This window comes from Mus caroli, chromosome 1 (assembly GCF_900094665.2).
Source record: "Mus caroli chromosome 1, CAROLI_EIJ_v1.1, whole genome shotgun sequence".
Lineage (NCBI taxonomy): Eukaryota > Metazoa > Chordata > Mammalia > Rodentia > Muridae > Mus > Mus caroli.
In genome coordinates, this window is record NC_034570.1 from 171,479,390 (window position 1) to 171,498,370 (window position 18,981).

The 18,981-nt window shown below is 41.9% G+C and overlaps 1 protein-coding gene across 4 annotated transcripts in view; it reads left to right on the forward strand.

The window, feature by feature from the left end:
* Dnah14 (dynein axonemal heavy chain 14) overlaps positions 1–18,981 on the forward strand; it is a 242,827-nt gene that overhangs the window by 30,696 nt on the left and 193,150 nt on the right. For all 4 annotated transcript variants that reach the window (XM_021185047.2, XM_029480568.1, XM_029480569.1 and 1 more), the window contains exons 10-15: positions 2,760–2,891; positions 3,647–3,897; positions 13,291–13,405; positions 13,716–13,980; positions 14,477–14,522; positions 14,609–14,706. In XM_021185047.2, coding sequence (XP_021040706.1) covers positions 2,760–2,891; positions 3,647–3,897; positions 13,291–13,405; positions 13,716–13,980; positions 14,477–14,522; positions 14,609–14,706 — 907 coding nt within the window. The remainder of the gene's footprint in view (positions 1–2,759; positions 2,892–3,646; positions 3,898–13,290; positions 13,406–13,715; positions 13,981–14,476; positions 14,523–14,608; positions 14,707–18,981) is intronic.

An 18,981-nucleotide genomic window follows, 5' to 3' on the forward strand; every position in this document is an offset into this window, starting at 1 on the left:
ATGATGTCATGGCCAGCATGTCAGGAGAATATGTTGTCTGTATGCAGCAGAGCTGTAAAGGTGTCCTTAAGAAAAAAATTTTTTCTTTCCTTGTTTTTGTCTTAGAGGGATCATGTTAAGTTCAGGCAGAACATTCTAGGTGTGGATGGAGGCGGAAGCATATCAGTAAGTCGAAGCAAATGACCATGGATGTCTGATGTAGATGGAAAGGCAGGTTTTTATGCCGTTAGGTTATTTACTAGAGCCAGCTATGTGTAGCTGTTTTGAATCTTCTTCAATTCTCCAAACCTGCTTCGAAAGCTGCAGGCCTGGAAGCTGGGCGTGGCATCCTGGAACACCCTGATGGTGGTGGCGCCAGCCCAGAGAAGATTCCTGATGGTTGGCAAAGTGGAGAAGGAGGTTTGTAAAACTCACCCACCTGACATTCCTGAGTGTGCAGGTGAGAATGGCTGTGTTCCTCGTGCAGTTTCCCTCCATATCCTAAGTTCTGGCTGTTGGAGGTGATGTAGGTGTCTAGAGACAGGCGGTTTTCCTTTCCAGTGCCTAGAAAAGACTTCATTTAAACAACGAGCATCTTGTCATTTGACACTTTTCCTCCTTTTAAACTTAGAAAATATTTGACACACACCAAAAAAAAAAAGTTTTAAAATTATCTTTTGACTTCTGTCCCACTTCATTTTTGTTTTGTGACTTCTCTGTTTAACAATAAATGATCTCAAACATAAAAAAAAAAAAAAGAAAGAAAAGAGAGGAGGAAAAGAAGACTAGGAAGGGAGGAAGGAAAGAGGGAATTATGAGCAGGACAGCTAAGCAGTCCAAGAAACATGTATGTCTGTGCCTAAGATGCCATTGGGTAGCAGTGCTCACAATGACAGAGAAAGGACATTAGGGTTTCCTGGAGACATCAGATCCTATGAGCTTTCCTCTGAGCACCAAGAACCTTCCAAAATTTTATTTTCAAATGGAAGAACTGAAAGAGATCATGGTTTGTCTATGTTCACAGAATAAGGCAGAGACTTCAGATTGTTTCAAATTTAGGAGTAGACTGTCTTAGTCAGGGTTTGTATTCCTGCACAAAACATCATGACCAAGAAGCAAGTTGGGGAGGAAAGGGTTTATTCAGCTTACACTTCCACATTGCTGTTCATCACCAAGGAAGTCAAGACTGGAACTCAAGCAGGTCAGGAGGCAGGAGCTGATGCAGAGGCCATGGAGGGATGTTACTTACTGGCTTGCTTCCCCTGGCTTGCTCAGCCTGCTCTCTTATAGAACCCAGGACTACCAGCTCAGAAGATGGCACCATCCACAGTGGGTCCTCCCACCCTTGATCACTAATTGGGAAAATGCCTTACAGCTGGATCTCATGGAGGCACTTCCTCAACTGAAGCTCCTTTCTCTGTGATAACTCCAGCTTGGGTCACGGGGACACACAAAACCAGCTGGTACATTGACTTTTGAAAGAACTAAAGTTACAGTCCTGCATGTCTTGCATGCTGTGGCAAGAGAATTAACACACCGTAGTAAAATAAGAAAACATTGAAAGAAGGGTGATTTATACCATGTACTCGAACGGATTACACACCTCTATTACCAACAAAATCGGCTGTGTAGTTACTGGAAATTTCTCCCTGAGGGATCCTTAATAATGCATGAAGTTATTTAATTCCTAACGTGCGTGTGTTTGTGTTATTCCTTGTCATCCCGGATGAGGGCAGGGAGGGGGTGTGTGTGTGGAGGCCAAAGACAGATGTCACCTGTCCTCTGTTGTTCCCCTTAGTATTTGAGGCAGTGTCTTTCACTGAAGTTGGCATTCACTAATTGGCTTGACTGGCTGGCTGGCAAGTTCTAGGGCCAGACTTTCTCATGCTTCCCCAACACTAGGGTTATGGATATGCAGCACCAATCTGGCTTTGTGTGTGTGTGTGTGTGTGTGTGTGTGTGTGTGTGCTGTGACTCCGACCCTAGCTCCCCAGGCTTTGTTGAAGCAAACCACCTTCCAAACCCAGGTTTATCCTGTATAACATGTCCGTGGTTTTAAGTTAACAAATAACTGAGATCTAAAAGGCAAAGGTAATTTTTGGAACTAGAGTGATCCCAAGTTTCATAGTGATATCTTAACTTTCTTAATTTTAAGAAAATATAATTTAGAGGCCCTTGGTATTGCAAAGATCATATGCCCCAGTACAGGGGAATGCCAGGGCCAGGAAGCGAGAGTGGGTGGGTTGGGGAGCAGGGCAGGGGGAGTGTATAGGGGGTTTTGGGGATAGCATTTGAAATGTAAATGAAGAAAATATCTAATAAAAAAGATCTATAACAATCTTCTGCTCCACGTTAATATTAGTTGTTTAAGCTTAAACTGTAGTTTTGAATGACACATAGTTTTCCACTTTTATTAAGATTTAGTTATGGTGACCATGGTGTAGTGCCTGGCTTTAATCCTGTCACTTGAGAGGTAGAGGCCGGCAGGTGTCTGTGAGTCTGAGGCCAGCCTGGTCTACAGAGTGAGTTCTAGGCCAGCTAAGAAGGCATTGTTGAGATCCTGACTCAAAAATACATAAAGATTTAGTTACATTTATCTATGAGGATTTAAATTTGAGTAACACTGAAGCCATAGTATGTAAAGCATTAAAAGTATAAAGAAGAATTTATGAGCTCTGCTCTTCTGCATGCCATGAAGAGGTGATCGTATGCCTTATCTCTTGCTCTTTGTAACGGATTTTTCATTTTCAAACATGTGACATTTACTGCCATCTAACTAGGTGGACACTTCCCGAACACACGTTCTGGAAAAGTTTTGTGAAGAGCAGTTACAGCAAGCCACCCAGGCGGTGGCACAACTCGAGGAGATCAGGAGTAAAGCAATTGTAGAGATAAAGAAGGCGGCCTTAAAGGTAAGTCTGCAATCAGATCTGTCCTGTCACTGTGCACTGAGTGATTATTCCAAATCGCATTCCTGAAAAAAAGCAAGTACTGGAAATCAGCAGTTGAGTCTAAGGTGGTTAAGTAGCTAGCCAACTGGTATTATATTTGTTATGAACTTTTCCAGGCATGATGCAGTATACAGTATATATTATAGATAGATAGATAGATAGATAGATAGATAGATAGATAGATAGATAAAACAAATGTACATATGTATTTGTAGATGTGTATCTGTGAGTGCATGAATTACAAATATCTCTGTAACCTATCTATCCTGAGCTGTCACAGTAAGGGAACTTGATAAGCTACAAAGGTCTTAGTGTTCATAAGATGAAGAGCTCAGGAGAAACATCTTGATGACGTGAAACCTCACCAAGAACTGTAGAAAGGGAATTCATGAACACAGTGAAGTGTGTCTGCCAGGAACTGTGTGCCACACAAGGTCCCGCTGTGCGCCCATGGAGCCACTTGCTTGCCTTTGCATTCCTGTCCGACTTCTAAACCAATCTGCTTCTGAGATTCTGAACCCTCAATTGGCTTCTGAACATGTAACGGGCTCTTCTTGTCAGATGTGGAAGCAAGAGTAAAATATTGATGAAAGTTGATGATAACATTAAGTTTTTCTGTGCCATCCAGGCTAGTTAGGATGCCACAGACTGCAGATCGGCTGCACTGACACGGGGCGTTAACAGAGGGCGTTTCCCAACTGCCTTGTGAATTATAGGTTGCAGAAAAGAAAAATGTTAAGGAATACTTTGAGTCAAAACCATCTGAAATCAACACAACACATTTTAAGCTGCCTCAGTATCGAAACCTATTAGAAACCAATATGAGGTTTTTAAGGCTGATTGACTACCTGTTTCAAGAACTCATTCGCCAGCTCATGAACTCTGCCCTCACCCAACTCCTGGACCTCTTCACTGGTTCTGCTAGGATGCCATTTTCAAAGGAAAAAAAGAATGAAAGTCTCATGAGGTAAGTGACAATTTTTGACAAATGATAGGATGTTGTATTCTCGTAATATATCACTGTTTCTGGAGAAAACATCTAAGAATTAAAGTTAGACTTTGAAGTTCTTCCATGTAGCAGATAATACATACTTGTTTTTGCAGGTCTTATTATCAATCATACCTTTAAGATGTCCATGAGGTGAAGAAAGCTTCTTTTTTTTTTTCCATTAAGCTCTGCCTGAGCAGATTTTGTTCCGGTATAAAATGAAAAATGCTCAATGAAATTTGAATTTCAGAAAAGCAACAAGTAATCTTTGCACATAAGTATGTCCCAAGTACCTATCTTAAATTTTATTTGGTGCTGATCTAAAATTCAAATTTTCATTTGTTAATCTGACAGTGCAGGTTTACTGTGTCTTCCAAGAGTTTCGAGAACAGTTCTGGGAGAAGCCACAGTTTCTATTGGAACTTGAATCAATTCCAAGAAGCATCTACTGGATGTTTCCTCCATCTGAAAAAAGCGCTTGCAAAGTGTCCGATATGTTGTTAAAAACAAATATCTACTGGTGATTAAGTTGTGAAGCAAGGGCTATAAATTGAAATTATGTTCAAACTATCAAAATTTAGCCAAGTTTCATGATTGTAACTAGATATCTGAAAACATCAATTCATAAAATTGTGAAGACTATGAAAGAAAGGATAGTCTATCTTACTTCTCTACATTACCAAATCAACATATCTCAGTGATAGGACTGAAGAGCACACTGCTTAGTGATAATTGTGTAAGTTTTTATTTTTTTCTAAACCAATCTTCTGTGTCTCTGTCCCTCCCTTTCCCTTTTCTTCTTCCTCTTCTTCCTTTCTCCCCCCCCCCCCCCCCCGGTATGGGTATACTAATTAAGGCATATGGGTATGCCTTACTATTCTGTTATTTCTATGTAGACATTCCTACATTTTCTCACCCTTGTGATTTTAGCGTATTGTTCTGCAGTGCATTTTTAAAGCACGTGGGGCTTGTGTGCGCTGTTCTGGTCTGAGAGGGATGATAAGGAGCAGCTTAGTGAATCGACTTTTACTGTGTGCGGCGTCCAGTGGACAGGGGCTAATATGTTTGTCTCCAGCTAGTTGTGTGACTTAGCCTTACAAAGTTTAAATATATTCTTTAATTTCCTAATGTATAGAGTGGATGCCTCTGTTACCAGGTTAAGAATAAACACAGAACAAATGCTTGGTGCTTGGCAGCTATCATCATTGAATCTGTATCTATCTGTAGTTAAACAATATTGGTTTCTATTTCAGTAATAACTAGTGACACTGAACTTTTTTTCTTGTGCCTGTTGGCCATTTATTTGGTTTCCATAGGGAAAGGTCTGTTCAAATTTACCTTTCACTTTTGAAACCAGGCTATCTGCCTCCTCACACTGGGCTATAAGCCATGGGAAAGTTAGTCTGACAAGAGAATGTGTGGCACCCAGTCCCAGTGCTTCCGGGGGATGCTGCCTTCCAGGTCCCCTCCTTTCACTTTCTTCCTGGTGCTCTTTACAGCACAAGCGCTCTACATCTTAACTTGGGTATGGCGGGTGCATCCCTGTATTCAGTACTCCAAAGGCTAACCAGGAGGGTCATGAAGCCAAAGCAGGTCAAGGCTGCAGAGTGAGTTCCAGGCTAGCCAGAAAGGGAATGAGACCCTAGGAGAAAGAGAAAGGAAGGGAGGGGAGGGAGGAAGGGAGGGAGGAGAAAGAAGGAAGGAGGGAGAACTTTAATTTTTATGAAATCTACTCTGTGTCCCCTTCGATTGTGTTTTTGTATATCTCGGAAATGACTGCCTAGTGTATGGTGAAATACTTAATAATGTAGCTTTTGAGCCAAATCCTTGCTACATTGCGAATTAGCTTTATAGAGAGTATGGCAGGGGTCCAAGGTCATTTGCATATACAATCATTCAGTTGTCCCATCATTACTGTTGAAAAGAAAACGTTTGTTTCTTCATTGAATTCTCTCGGCAGTTGACAATCCAGCCGGCCGTAAGTCTGTGGCCTTATGTCTCGGGTTCCTTCTCTTTGTTTTTCTGTATGCCTGCCTTTATGCAGGTGTCATTATTGTCTTGATGATTCTGTGTGCCTGCCTTTATGTGGCTACTATACTGTTCTGATGTCTCTACTTTGTATGGGGAAATTGTCAGACTTCCAACACTGCTCTTTTTCCCCAGCATTGTTTCGGCCATGTTGTAACCGTTGGCTTTTCCACCCTTGCCCCAGTTCCTGAATAATGACTCAGAGGTTACTATTTATTAATAAATGCCTAGCCTTACTTCCTCCAAGTTTGGGTAGAGAATCCTCCTACCTGGCTAGTTCCCAGAGCCCTCATCTCCCTCCCTCTTTCCCTCCCTCCCCTCCCCCCTTTCTCTCTCACTTTATCTCTCTCTTTCTCACTTTATCTGTCTCTTCTACTCTCCTCTCCTCTCTCTCACTCTCTCACTTTCTTGCTCTCTCTAGCTCTCTACAGGGTGTCCCACCTTCTATTCCTGACCCAGCTTATTGGCCATCAGATTTTTATCAACAGGTGACACTTTTACACAGTACACAGGGATTAGTCCCTATGTCATATGTACTTCTGAAAAGAAAAATAAACTGATTTTTATAGGTATTGCATTGACTCCATTGGAAATATTTTTGCAATTTTTTTACTTTAAAAAATTGTAATTACATCATTTCCTCCTACTCTTCCCTCCCTTCAGCCTCTCTGATGCACCCCTTGCTCTCTTTCAAACTCCTGACCTCTTTTTCCTTAATTGTTGGGGGGGGTATGTGTATGTGTAACAAACTACATAAATACAACCTGCTCAGTTCATATAATGTTCCCTGTGTGTATTGGCTGACCACTTGGTATTGGACAACCAACTGCAGAAAGACCCAGGGAAGGCCATATCTCTAACTCAGTGTACCCTGGTGCCCTTAGTTCTTTGTCTAGGGTTGAGACCCTGAGAGCTTCCCTCCTTCTGTGCTAATGTGTCTTGTTTATGTAGCCATGCAGCTGAGACTTCATGGGCGTGGCCCATCTCTCTGACATTTCCAGGAGACACAGTCTCACAGCTAAGCTTTGTGTTCTTTTGGCTCTTAAGATCTTTCTACCCTTTTGTCCACAACAATCCCTGAGCCTTAGAATTGTGTTGTTGATGTATCTGTTGGGACTGGACGCTGCATATTCTCTTGTTCTCTGAAGCTTGATTGGTTAGGGTTTTCCATAATGGTCTCTTTCAGTTGCGAGGGAATTGTCTTTGATGACAAGTGAGAAGTGCACGAATCTCTGAGTATAAAGAGAAATATTTAGGATGCAGTAAGGGATTGAATTCGTGAGAAGAGTCAGAGTTGAGGATTGACCTCCAAGATCCATGATTCCACTAACCCCGGACAGCTGCCTAGATTTCCAGGACTAAGCATGGGTTCGTGTAGAGCAGGCTTTAGGTTCAATTAGTGAGTTGCTGGTTACCACCACAGTATGTATGCTATTGCTACACTTGAAGGGTTAGTGTGCCACACTGGTTACTGTGGTTCCTAGGCATCCCAGGTGGTTAGGGCTATAGATTGTTTCCCTCTCTTGAGAGTCTGCCTGGTACCCTCTGGGTACCATGAGAGAAAGTCCTGAGAGAGGAGGCTTTCAGGTCAGTTCCAGCTCAGGTCCTCTAGGTCCTGAGTCCAAAGTTCATTTACCTTCATCAGTAGGGCCTTACCTTTAGCTTCTGCCTGTGGGAGGCAGCCAAGGGCAACAAACCGTCTATGTTTTAAGAGTCTCTTGAACACAACCCTGACCCACAACTCAAAAGGGAGTCTCTTGTGCCTGATGTTGGAGTTTTTGTCACAAGGTCTGTGACTCTTCGAGGGAGCTTTATAAGAAAAGGTTGGAAATCTTCATTTAAACTACATATGTATACATATATGTAGACGCATGCATTATCCTAGGTAGAGAGATGATTGCTATGATGCCTTATGGCTGTTCCAGACGTCCTCACTGTTATCTTCCCCCTCCTAATGTGTTGATCTCCCCACACTCTAATTAATGCCCACATCTTCCCCATTTCACCTTCCCAATCACTTCTGCCCTGTGGCTGCCCTCTCCGTTGCTCTCCCACACGCTGAGTCCCCTTTGCTTTCCTGGTTTCTGCACTCACTCTAGGCTGTATGCTCCCATCTAAAGACTCAGAGCTAGACGCAGCAGAGGAGACCGAACAAGCAAGACTTGTTTTTGTTTCTGGACCTAAGTTACCTCACTCAATATATTTTCTAGTCCATCCAGTTGCCTGAAAATTTCAGTTTTATTTTTTTCCTCACAGCTAAATAGTATTCCACAGTGTATATGTACTACATTTTCACTACCCGTTTGCTGAAGGACATTTAGGTTGTTTCTGTGTCCTAGCTGGAGCAACGGGGACCATGACAGAGCAAGCATCTGGGGAGGGAAACGTTGAACCCTTGGGGCGGATGCAGAAGAATGGTATAGCTGGGTCATAGATCTGGTGGGTTTGTTTTTAGCTTTCTGAGAATTTTCCACACGGGCCCTCAGAGTAACTGGACCAATTTGCAATCCCATCAAGAGTGAATGAGGGTTCCCTTCCCCCACACCCCCTCCAGCATGTGTTGCCAGACATTTTGTCGATCTTTTCCGTTCTGACTGGGGGAAGATGAAATCTCAAAGTTGTTTTGATTTATTTTCCTGGCTGCTAGGGACGATGAACACTTTAAAAAAATGTTTCTTAGCTATTTTTCTTTCTTTCTTCTGAGAATTCTCTTTTCCGATCCCAAGGTCATTTTTTAAATGGGCCATTTTATTTGTTCTTGTTTGTTTTATTTTAGGAATTTTTTTTTACATTCAGAATGGATGTAAAACAACAACAACAAAAACAAAAACAACAACAAAAACCAGTCAGCAAAGATATAGGTACCAAATACAGGTCAACCAAGAGGTTAGCTTTAAAAGTGTACCTCAGTCCCATGAGGGACTTAATCTTCTACTTCATTTTAAGCTATGGCCACACAGCTGCTATCCATTATCTTTAGCTTCTGCATCCACAAAGCACAGATGGCTTAGTCTTGCAAAGCCTCAGTTTAAGGACTAGCCCATGTACACATAGGTCATTCTTTATAGCAGGAACCGTTGACCAACGAAGAACAACATGTGGCCTCCACTCAAGGACCATGGCAAACTTCATTCACTGTGTGTGAAATGAGTCTCACACTGTGAAAACATGGCCACTTCAGTACAAGCCAGTTATACTTTAATAATGATTGGTATGCAGCCACATCCCGCCCCTTCACACGCAGCTGAAAAACTCAGGCTGGTGGCAGAGGGGTCCAGATTTGCTACTACTGGGTTTATGGTCCATCAAATGAGGTAGCTAATTGTCACTATGCTCATATATTGAGGAAATTATATATAGACTACTGCAAGAACACAGCAAAAGGAGTGGAGTTTGCCTTTTTCTGTCTCAGTCTCTCGTCATTATGAATCTCTTCCAGTTGCCTACCTCCTCTTCATCTAATTTTGGTGGTTTGGCTAAACTCAGAAATTTGTCCATTGCTTTTAGGGTTTTATCTTTGTTTGTTTTGTTTTGTTTGTTTAATGGAGTAGTACGGGGCTTTTGGTTTGTTTGTTTTTTTAAGATTTCTCTTATAATATTTTAGATTTTATTGGCGTCTGTTGTTATATTTCCATGTTTATTTCTGATTCTGTTAATTTGCCTTGTCCCCTCTTTGTTTCGGTTAGTTGGGCCGAGAGTCTATCAATCTCCTTTATCCTCTCGAAGAATCAGCTCTTACATTGGTTGATTCTTTGTGTTGTTTTCTTCCTTTCTGTTCCTTTTGTCTCTGATTCTTATCATTTATTTCTGTGTATTGAGTTTGGGTTTGGTTCTTGTTTTTCCAAAGTTTCGAGTTGCATCATTAACAGCTCATTTGTTTGTGCTTTCTGATTGTTTTTAGTGTAGGCACTTAAAGCTACTCATTTCACTAATGGAGGATATTTTCACTTTTCTAGAGTCTAGATGATTAAGTGTGAAACTCGTGAAATGTTTTACTTTCCTAATACCATTGCTTGACGGGGCCCCATTAGTTGTTAGTTTAGGATTCAATACTATTTATTTCTGTTTATTCTGTTCATTCCTTATTTTAAAATTACTTTGAGAAAAGGTCCCTCTGTGTGCTACAAGATTCAATTTGAACTTACTATGTACCCTAACCTGGCCTCAAACTCGTGGTCCCCCTGCATCATTGCCCTGCATTGCTGCTGCAGTTGCAGGCATGCACTGTCAGAGCCATGCACTCTCTTTGAACACTATGCTCTGTGCAGTGAGGCTTCCTGAAGCTTCTCGACGTGCTCTCTGCAGTCCCTCTGGCCTGACTCCTCCTGCCTTCCTCCCCACCCGTCCTCAGGCTCTGACTCTCTCTCTCTCTCTTTTTTTTCCTAGGTAGATACTTGGAGCTACAAAATTCCCTCTTAGGGCTGGTTTTAATGTGTCTCAGATTGTGTGTGTGTGTGTGTGTGTGTGTGTGTTTGTGTGGGTGTGTGTGTGTGTGTGTTTGTGTGTGAGTGTGTTTGTGGGGGGGGGTTTGTGTGTGTGTGGGTGTGTGTTTGTGTGTGTTTGTGTGTGTGTGTGTTTGTGTGTGTGTTTGTGTGTGTGTGTGTTTGTGTGTGTGTGTGTGTTTGTGTGTGTGTGTGTGTGTTTGTGTGGGGGTGGTGTGGTGAGTATGTATGTGGTGTGAGTGTGTGTGGCCTGTGTATGGTATGACGTGTGTGTGTCTGTCTCTGTGTGTGTGTCCGTGGTATGTGGGGTGGGTAGGTGGTATGTGTGTGTGTGGTGTGTTTGTGTGTGTGTCTGTGATAGGTGGGGTATGTGGGTGTTGTGTGGTATATGTGTATGTGTTTATGATATGTGGGGTGGTGGGAAGTGTGTTTGGTGTGTGTGGGGTGTGTGGTATGTGTGGTGTGGCCTGTGTGTGGTGTGCTGTGTGTGTGTGTATGATGTAATGTGCATGTGTGGTATTTGGTGTATGTGTGGTATGTGTGTGTGTGTGTGTGTAGTGTGTGCATATATGTGTGGTGGTCTCATTTTCATTTACTTTGATTCCTACCCGTTGATTCTCAGACTACACAATACAGGTCTCCTCCTCTGTGATGTTTCTGTGGTTGATGGTATTCTTCGGTGACAGATAATTTGTTGTAGACATTTGAGATCTCTTAACACATCCTGAATTCTCCTGTTTCCCAATATACACCAAAAATTGTGATTGTGAGGTCCTGAGCTAGTCTCTAAGATCTCCAGCTCTGCTGGACTTCCACTCCCACTGGCCTTTTCTAGGGAGAGCATATGTTGGTGGCGTGTGATCTCCTGCAGGTCCTGAGGCTGTTGGAATCGACTCTTCTGTTAGGTTTTTCTGAGGGAATTCAGAATCATCATTTGATTTTGATTTTTAAGCCAGCCAGAGAGTTTCTGTCTCTTGAGATAGAAATAAAGCTGTTTCATATGCTTGATTTCATACCTTAGATTACGTTTATACTTATGTTAATTTTATTTTGTCAGTAGTTCTGATCTTTTTCCTTTGTCCGGTTTTCCTATCCAGTTTTCTAACTTGTTGCTTCTTTAGATAGGATCAAACGTGTCTGGGTGTTCTTGTCTCTATTTCCCATCAACCTCCACGGGCTGGAATTACCTTTTGGGCTTGTTTATGAGTTTTCCATCTTTCTGACTGCAGTGATTCAAGTCACTTCCTCCAGAGGCAGAGGGTGTAGCTTATCGTGGGCACATGCGAGGGTGAATGAGCTCTGGGTTAAATCCGAGGCTCTGTGTTGACAGACATTCCCTAGAACATACTCAGTCTTGCCCTGGTTCAGACTTACTGCCATGAGGCTATCCATTCTGTTTCTCTTCCTGCTAAAGTGAGATCTGTTTTTGTGAGGTTGAAATCTGTGTAGCATAGAAGAGGTCAGAGGCGTTACGTGCATCCGTGGTGTTGCACCGCCACCACCATGCACTTGCAGAACCTTTTCCCAGGCAGTAAGGCTTCGTGTGCACTAGCAAAGCCTCCACGCTACCCTCCCCTTCCAGCCATGGCAACCTTTCTAAGAGTTTATCCATTCTAGGCACCTTGCACATCTGGAATCATAACTATTGCTCTCTCTCTCTCGCTCTCTCTCTCTCTCTGTCTGGTGTATCTATGTTAGGATATCATCATCCATGTTGAAGCGTGTATCCAAATTTCCATTCCTTTGTGTGGTCTGTTGGCAGTACTTTGTAGTTCTCCATTGATCTGTTGGGTTTCTCCCCTGTGGACTATGGTTAGAGCATAACTGTGCTCACCAGATTGGAGCTACTGCTTGGGTAGCTCATTTCCGATCTTTGAGGTATATACGTAGAATTTCAGGATCATAGAATTTGACATTTAACATTTGGAGGAACTTCTCTACAGTTTCCCACAACAATGTCTATATCTGTTTAGACTGTAGCAAGGGCGTATTGGATTCTAATATCCTTACCAACACAAATCCAGGCCAGTGAGCACAAGGTAATCTCTTGTGATTTTGATTGGGTTTCCTAATTGTCAGTGATTTTAAGCATCTTTTCTTTTCTTTTTTTTTTAAGATTTATTTTATTTATCTCAGTACACTTTAGCCATCTTCAGACACACTGGAAGAGGCCATTGGATCCCATTATAGATGGTTGTAAACCACCATGTGGTTGCTGGGAATTGAACTCAGGACATCTGGAAGAGCAACCAATGCTCTTAATTGCTGAGCCATCTCTCCAGCCCTTAAGCATCTTTTCTTATACTTATCATCCACCTGTATGCCTTTGGAGAAAGGGCCAGTCAAATTGTTTTCATTCCCTATTTGTGTGCGTGTGTTTGGGTGTGGATGTGGATGTGTGTCAGGGTCCATGGTCAGAGGTCAGAGGACAACCTTGGATAATTGTCCTCAGGTACCTTGCACCTTTTTATGTGTAACAAGGTCTTTTACTGGCCAGAAATCTGAGCATGTAGGCCAGGTTAGCTGGCCTGCGAGCATCCAGGGGTCTGTTTCACCCTCCTATTTGTGTCATCATTGAGAGTGCAGATATGCTGTAGCCATGCCTGGCTGCTATGTGCGTTCTGATGGCTCAAACGCAGGTCTTCACACTTACAAGCTGAACACTGCTGACTGAGCCTCATCTCAGCCCTTCCTCCATTTTTTAACTTACTTTGTTTGTTCTCTTTCTTCTTTCCTTCCTCTCTCTCTCTTTTCCTTCCTTCCTTCCTTCCCTTCTTCCTTCCTTTCTCTCTTTCTCTCGTTCTCTCTTTCTTACTGTTATATGAATTCTTTATATATTTTCATATTAAATAGTAAAATAAATGATTTCAAAAATAAATTTCCCTCCCATTTCTCATTCTAGAGACAGGAAGATCTTTTCTAGAAAGGAATCAGACGATGATGAACTTGTTGTTTCGAGTTTAACTGTTCCTTCTTTTCAAAGCTCACAACCCAAACTAGAAACCGATGTTAAAGAGGTGAGGTGCGCCTCAAAACCACTAACATAAATTTTGATACAAGATGAATAGCAAGTTTCAGAGTTAAACATTCAGTTAACAATTTCTTGCCACACACACACACACACACATGCGCATATATGTGCCACCTTCTCCCATTGTAAAAAGTTGCAATAATGCCTTCCAAATTGCCCACTAATACTAATTTCACATTTCATTTTTTGGCATGTAAATATGGTTACAGTTTATAATACTACCCGACCTCTATCACCACCAGTTAATCGTTCTGTTATATTCTGTTCTTGCCTTGTGGACATATTTGCTACATTAGACTTTTAACAGTCATCGTGTGGCAATGGATTTGAAGAAAACCTATGCTCCAATATTTGAGGTCAGCCTCTGTCTGAGAATTCCCACCATGAATGACTCTCCAGAGGACCTGGAAGGGAATAATCAGAAGTCCGAGAACCGTGAAGAGTCTCTGCTGTGTGATGAGGAGGAACTGGAGAACCGAAAAAGAACTTTAAGTGAAGCCATGCTCAGCCAGTACAACCAGCCGAGCAAGTTTGGCGCCCTCCTGAAACGCATCCTTTCAGGTGAGGCCGGGGGCAGCAGGTGGCAGCTGGTCGTAAAGAAAGAAATTTAGGATTATGCCATGTTTGTTAGTTATGCCACGTTAGCAGACTCGCTAAGGGGAGCAATGACAGACCACAAACCACCTTGTGGTACATGCAAGAGGTAATATCATTCACTGTGAACCACCTACAGTGTCACCCTGGCCTTCTGGGCTTTCATTTTCAGGATGAGTGGCACCTAGAACGGCTGCTAAAAGCCCAGGAGTGCCACCTGGTGGTAGAATATGTGCCTAGCGTATGTGAGGCCCACAGGCAAGGAAAAGTCACAACAGTCTGGGACTCTACTCCAGATGTCCTATCAGAGTCTGGGGTACGCTGCTGGAATTCCCCTTCCAGCCAGGCTCAGCGATTGATTCTCAGGTTATTTAGAAAATACTGATATAGATTAAGTTGTTGTCTTGCATTTTAAACTGTTAATAAATTTTTACTTTGTCTTTGTTTCAATAAATTCGAATAGACTCAGGACTCCAGCTTGAGTCTGATCAAGAACGCTTCTATAATAAGTACGTATGGACCATTTTATAAGCATCTGTGTTCTGTTGGGTACTGCGATCCCTTGAATGTACTCTTATTTATTGTTTTCTCTTAGATTTTTTGAATTCCCAACAAACCTCTTTATGGAACCCAACAGACTGGACTTTTCGACACAATTCCAAAATATGATAGCAGCTATAGAAAAGTATGTCAGTAAGTAGCTGAAAGGCTTCGTGCCTTCTATGCAATCTCTTTTAAATCAATATCTAAGATTATATGACAGTGTTCATCCCCCACAGTAAGTTTTAGAAAAAAATTTAAGCTAGTAGGATCCTTAGCAGCTCAGTTGTCTTGTGACAGTGTGCTGAATTCATTTGCTGTAGATCTGCTCCACAGCCTTCCATGCTTTAGCAAGGTGCACTTGTTCCCTGTCCCTGCCCCCCAGGAATTTCTCACCTGGACTTAACTGCTTATCTATAGAAATAATAGACGTGGATCATTCTCTACTAATGCTTTTTTAAATTTTGGGTAGAGACTCATTATGAGGACGTAGGTCCTCTGGCATTCTTTCCATAGATTTTTTTTTTTTGCCACTTAGATTTTCTTTCTTTTTTTCTTTTCTTTTTAGATTTAAGTTTCTTGGGTTAAAAACATGTGATTGCTCTCATGTCTTTTTTTTTTCTCAGTATAAAATGATTTTGTCATGTGATTGTTTTGAAATTTTCATTATAAAATAATTCAAGGCTTCTGTGAACATCACTTGCACATGCTTGTCACGTGCTTTCACTACCCATGCTGTGGTCGTCAAAACCACACACCCAACCGTATCCTGGGGCCATTGAATCAACAGAACCGATTGATTCTTGGAGCTGCTTCCTGCCTGTCTGCTTTCTATTCCATGATCTGGAGTCCAGACTCACATGTCACACTCAGTTCACTGGACCCTTGGGTCTTTCCATCTATGACAGCTCCTTTTCTTCACTTTTGTGACCTTAAGGGATTTTTAAAAATAAATGTACTAGTTATCTGTGGGGGCGGGGGGGGGGCAGCCCCAGTGTGGGGTATTTCTTCTTTCTTGTCAGTTCTTGAGGCAGCGGAGGGGGAAGAGCATAGGCGGAAGGTAAGGCTTTGTCTTAAGAGTTTCTGGGGAAAGACTTTGTCTTACGAGAAATTTAAGGCTGCTGTATAATAAAAAGTTTACTTATCCAAGTCTAAGTTACTGTGCTGCTGTAGCTGACCTGCCTTCTGTGATCCTCTGAGGCCAGAAATGGCAGTCTCTGGCACTTAGCACCTCATCCTAACACAGCAGGAGATTAAGTAAAGGATTCATTGCTAGAACCTTTTTCTCTCTTGCCCAGAAGCCTGGCTTCTCCCTTGTCAGGCAGGAGGGAGGTTTGGAGCAATAAACTTTTACTGAACCAGGAGAAGAGAATAACACTCGCAGAAGCAAAAACTTTATTATATGCATAATCTCACACAAATTCATATTCAGCTTCATTCATGCTCATTTACTCATTTTCATTCAAACCCAGTTGGGCCCGGCTTGCATGCATTCTCACAATTACATACTTATACACATACACACACACACACACACACACACACGTATACATTCTCACAATTACATACACACACATCCATACTTACATACGCATATGGAGCAAAAGACCAAGCACTGGTGCAGAAAGAACTCACTCATTCTGGATGAAAAATGTGCTCCAATCTTTATTACATAGAGAAAGAAAAGGCTTCTACCCTTTTAACACTAAATGAATTAAACCCATGTTTGTAAGAAAAAAAAAGTTTTGTTTCTTTTAATAAGACTAAACCTGCCTTGACCTTACCATGAGACCTGTTCTGTCCCATGGTAAGGAGAAGCCTGCCTGCCCCTTCGGCTCTCCGTGACATCTATTTTCCTCTTTCCCTCTGCATTCTGCACATTGCTCTCTTAGTATTTTATGTTATCTATAATTTCTAAGTTACTCCACTCTGCATTCTCCTTCTAATCTAAAAAATGTTCTGTCTAAAACTTCTCCTCAGCTCAGTTCCTCTCACCTCCGTTCCTCTCACCCCAGTCTCTCAGTTCTGACACTTCTCTTTGTCCTCCGCTCTTAAACATCATTCAGAACACATGATCACATGTTACAAAGTTCATCACAAGTTCATACAAAAAATCAAATCATAAATTGAGATAGAAGTTTACAACAGAGAATGTTTACATGCATATCCATTAGGAGTGATTAGCGAGCTAAACATCCATCACCTGTCTCAGCTCCACAGGTTCACTGAAGGTTTAAAATCGTAACTAAGTTATTAGTGAAGTTTTGTGTATATATAAACCCAGTTGATATTTTATCTTCTGTTCTAGCACCTATAATAAATTGTTAGTTCCCTTTTAATAACCTTTGGTTAATTGTTTTACAACCCCTTGGAATGTGCTCTGAGTAGGAGAAGGTCTGGTTACCATCTTAAGAGCAATTAACTGGTGACACTTGGGAGACTGGCAGAGTTCTCATTGCAGCTTTGACTATCAGAAAAGGACTTAATAGCAGTCACATTATAAAAGAGCTTAACAATCACAGATATAATTTTAGAAATTCTTATAGGATCATCACTAAGACTTAAGTCATCTATTTGTCTATATAGCATCACTACAAGACAGTACATCTTCATGGATCTGCAGAGATCTGCTCCAAAGGGGGTGTGCTTCTACTTAGTGATTGATATATATGTTTAATAATAACAGGAAACGCATATTAATAGCAGGAATCTTTCCTAAAATTAGTCCCTCACAGCCTTGCTTATTGAGGGCTCACCTGTCGCAGATTATATAATAATCTAAGGCAGGCCACTTCAGGATGATCACCTGCTAGTTATTAGCTTGTCCCATGTGGGTCCTGACAGTTATCCCGTAGAATATATTAGTTTGGCTTCTCTGCTGTAGTCACGAGATGAGCGTGAGGCACTTGCTCCATTTGGGGCATGAATGTTGTAGCAGTCAGACAATCCTCTCACTGCCTTTGGCCGAGAGCATGTGAAGTCGAACATCTTGTTACTAGCAATGATAATTACATGACTTGGCTATGGTAGTCCTGCCAAAAGTCGTAAAAGAAATGCAAATATGGGGGTTTTTTGCTGAAAATAAAAACCCAAGTCCATTAATTTTAGCATTTGTTAGTGGAAAATCCTGCACCATGGACTGTGGAGATGAGAGTTTCTGTTCCTCTAACTCCTTACACATTTGTCACCTGAGATTCATCTGCTTTTAAATTATTATTTGTATAAATGCATGTATACAGGTGAGCATATCTGTGGTATATGTTTAATTGTATTGAATTCTTAGATTATATTTTCTGTATAGCAGGATGACTTTTTATTCTCACCTGCAGCGTGTGAAGCTTTCTGGGTTTCCCCAACATTGGTGGGAAATGCTATATTGTTAACTTTTAAAAATTCCTTTACCTGTTGCCACGAGGAGGCCCATTTTGGAATGTTCTGTCTCACTAGGAATTGATAGACGGTTCGGACTTCCTTGCCTGAGTTCTCCATCTATGCGTCAGGTGTTTAAGGCACTTTGATGAGGGTCTACTTGCTGCTGAGAGAGGTCTTTCAAGTGTTGTAGTCAAGTCTGTTATCAGCTGGGGGGCTTGCAGACGTTCGTTCTCCTCCTTAGGTCCTCATTCTCTTCACCAGTGCGAAGCCCCCCGGGTGTGAACCCCAGCACATCAATCAACTTCTACCACGCCTTCTGCTTTTGACTTTGTATGTGGGACTTTCTCAATTAAGAGCCACACTATTTTCTTCCAGAAGTTCATCCATTTGTATTCTGTGTTTCTCTTCATCTTGAGTTTATTTGTGTAAGTCATAAAATATAAGTCAATGTGGGAAGCCACATGTGCCGTTGCAGGGTGGTGCTGGCTACCATTGGCCACCAAGAATACATAGGCAGTAAAGTTCTTTTTGCCAAGATGAGGTTTTGAGAATTAACCAAAATTAGCCAATCAGATGAGAGAGAAGTTAACCAATCAGATGTAGGCATGCAAATGAAGTGGTAAGCATAACCCAAGCACAACCAATCCGGGTGTGAGACACGCCTCTCCTAGGCCTATATAAGCAGCACCAGTTCTGGGCTTGGGGTCTCTTCACCTCTACAATCAGATCTCCCAATAAACGTGTGCAGAAGTATCCTGTTGCAGCATCGTTCTTCCTGGCCAGTCGGGTGCGCAGAAGAAGTCAAAGTTTCTTCTCTTGGTTGGGGGTGAAGGGATGTGACCATAGACATCTGACCTGTCAACTCCTTTCCAATACCAGTCTGTTTTTGTTGTATCTCTGTGCTCTAGATGGAACAACACTCTCCACACAGAGGACAGGATTCTCTGGCTCTGTTTTTAGGATGGCGCCTCCTACCCCAAGTATTATCTGTGATAGTTCCTTCTGTTTATAATGTTAAATGCAAACCTTTGTGCATGCTTATAAGTGCCCCCATCG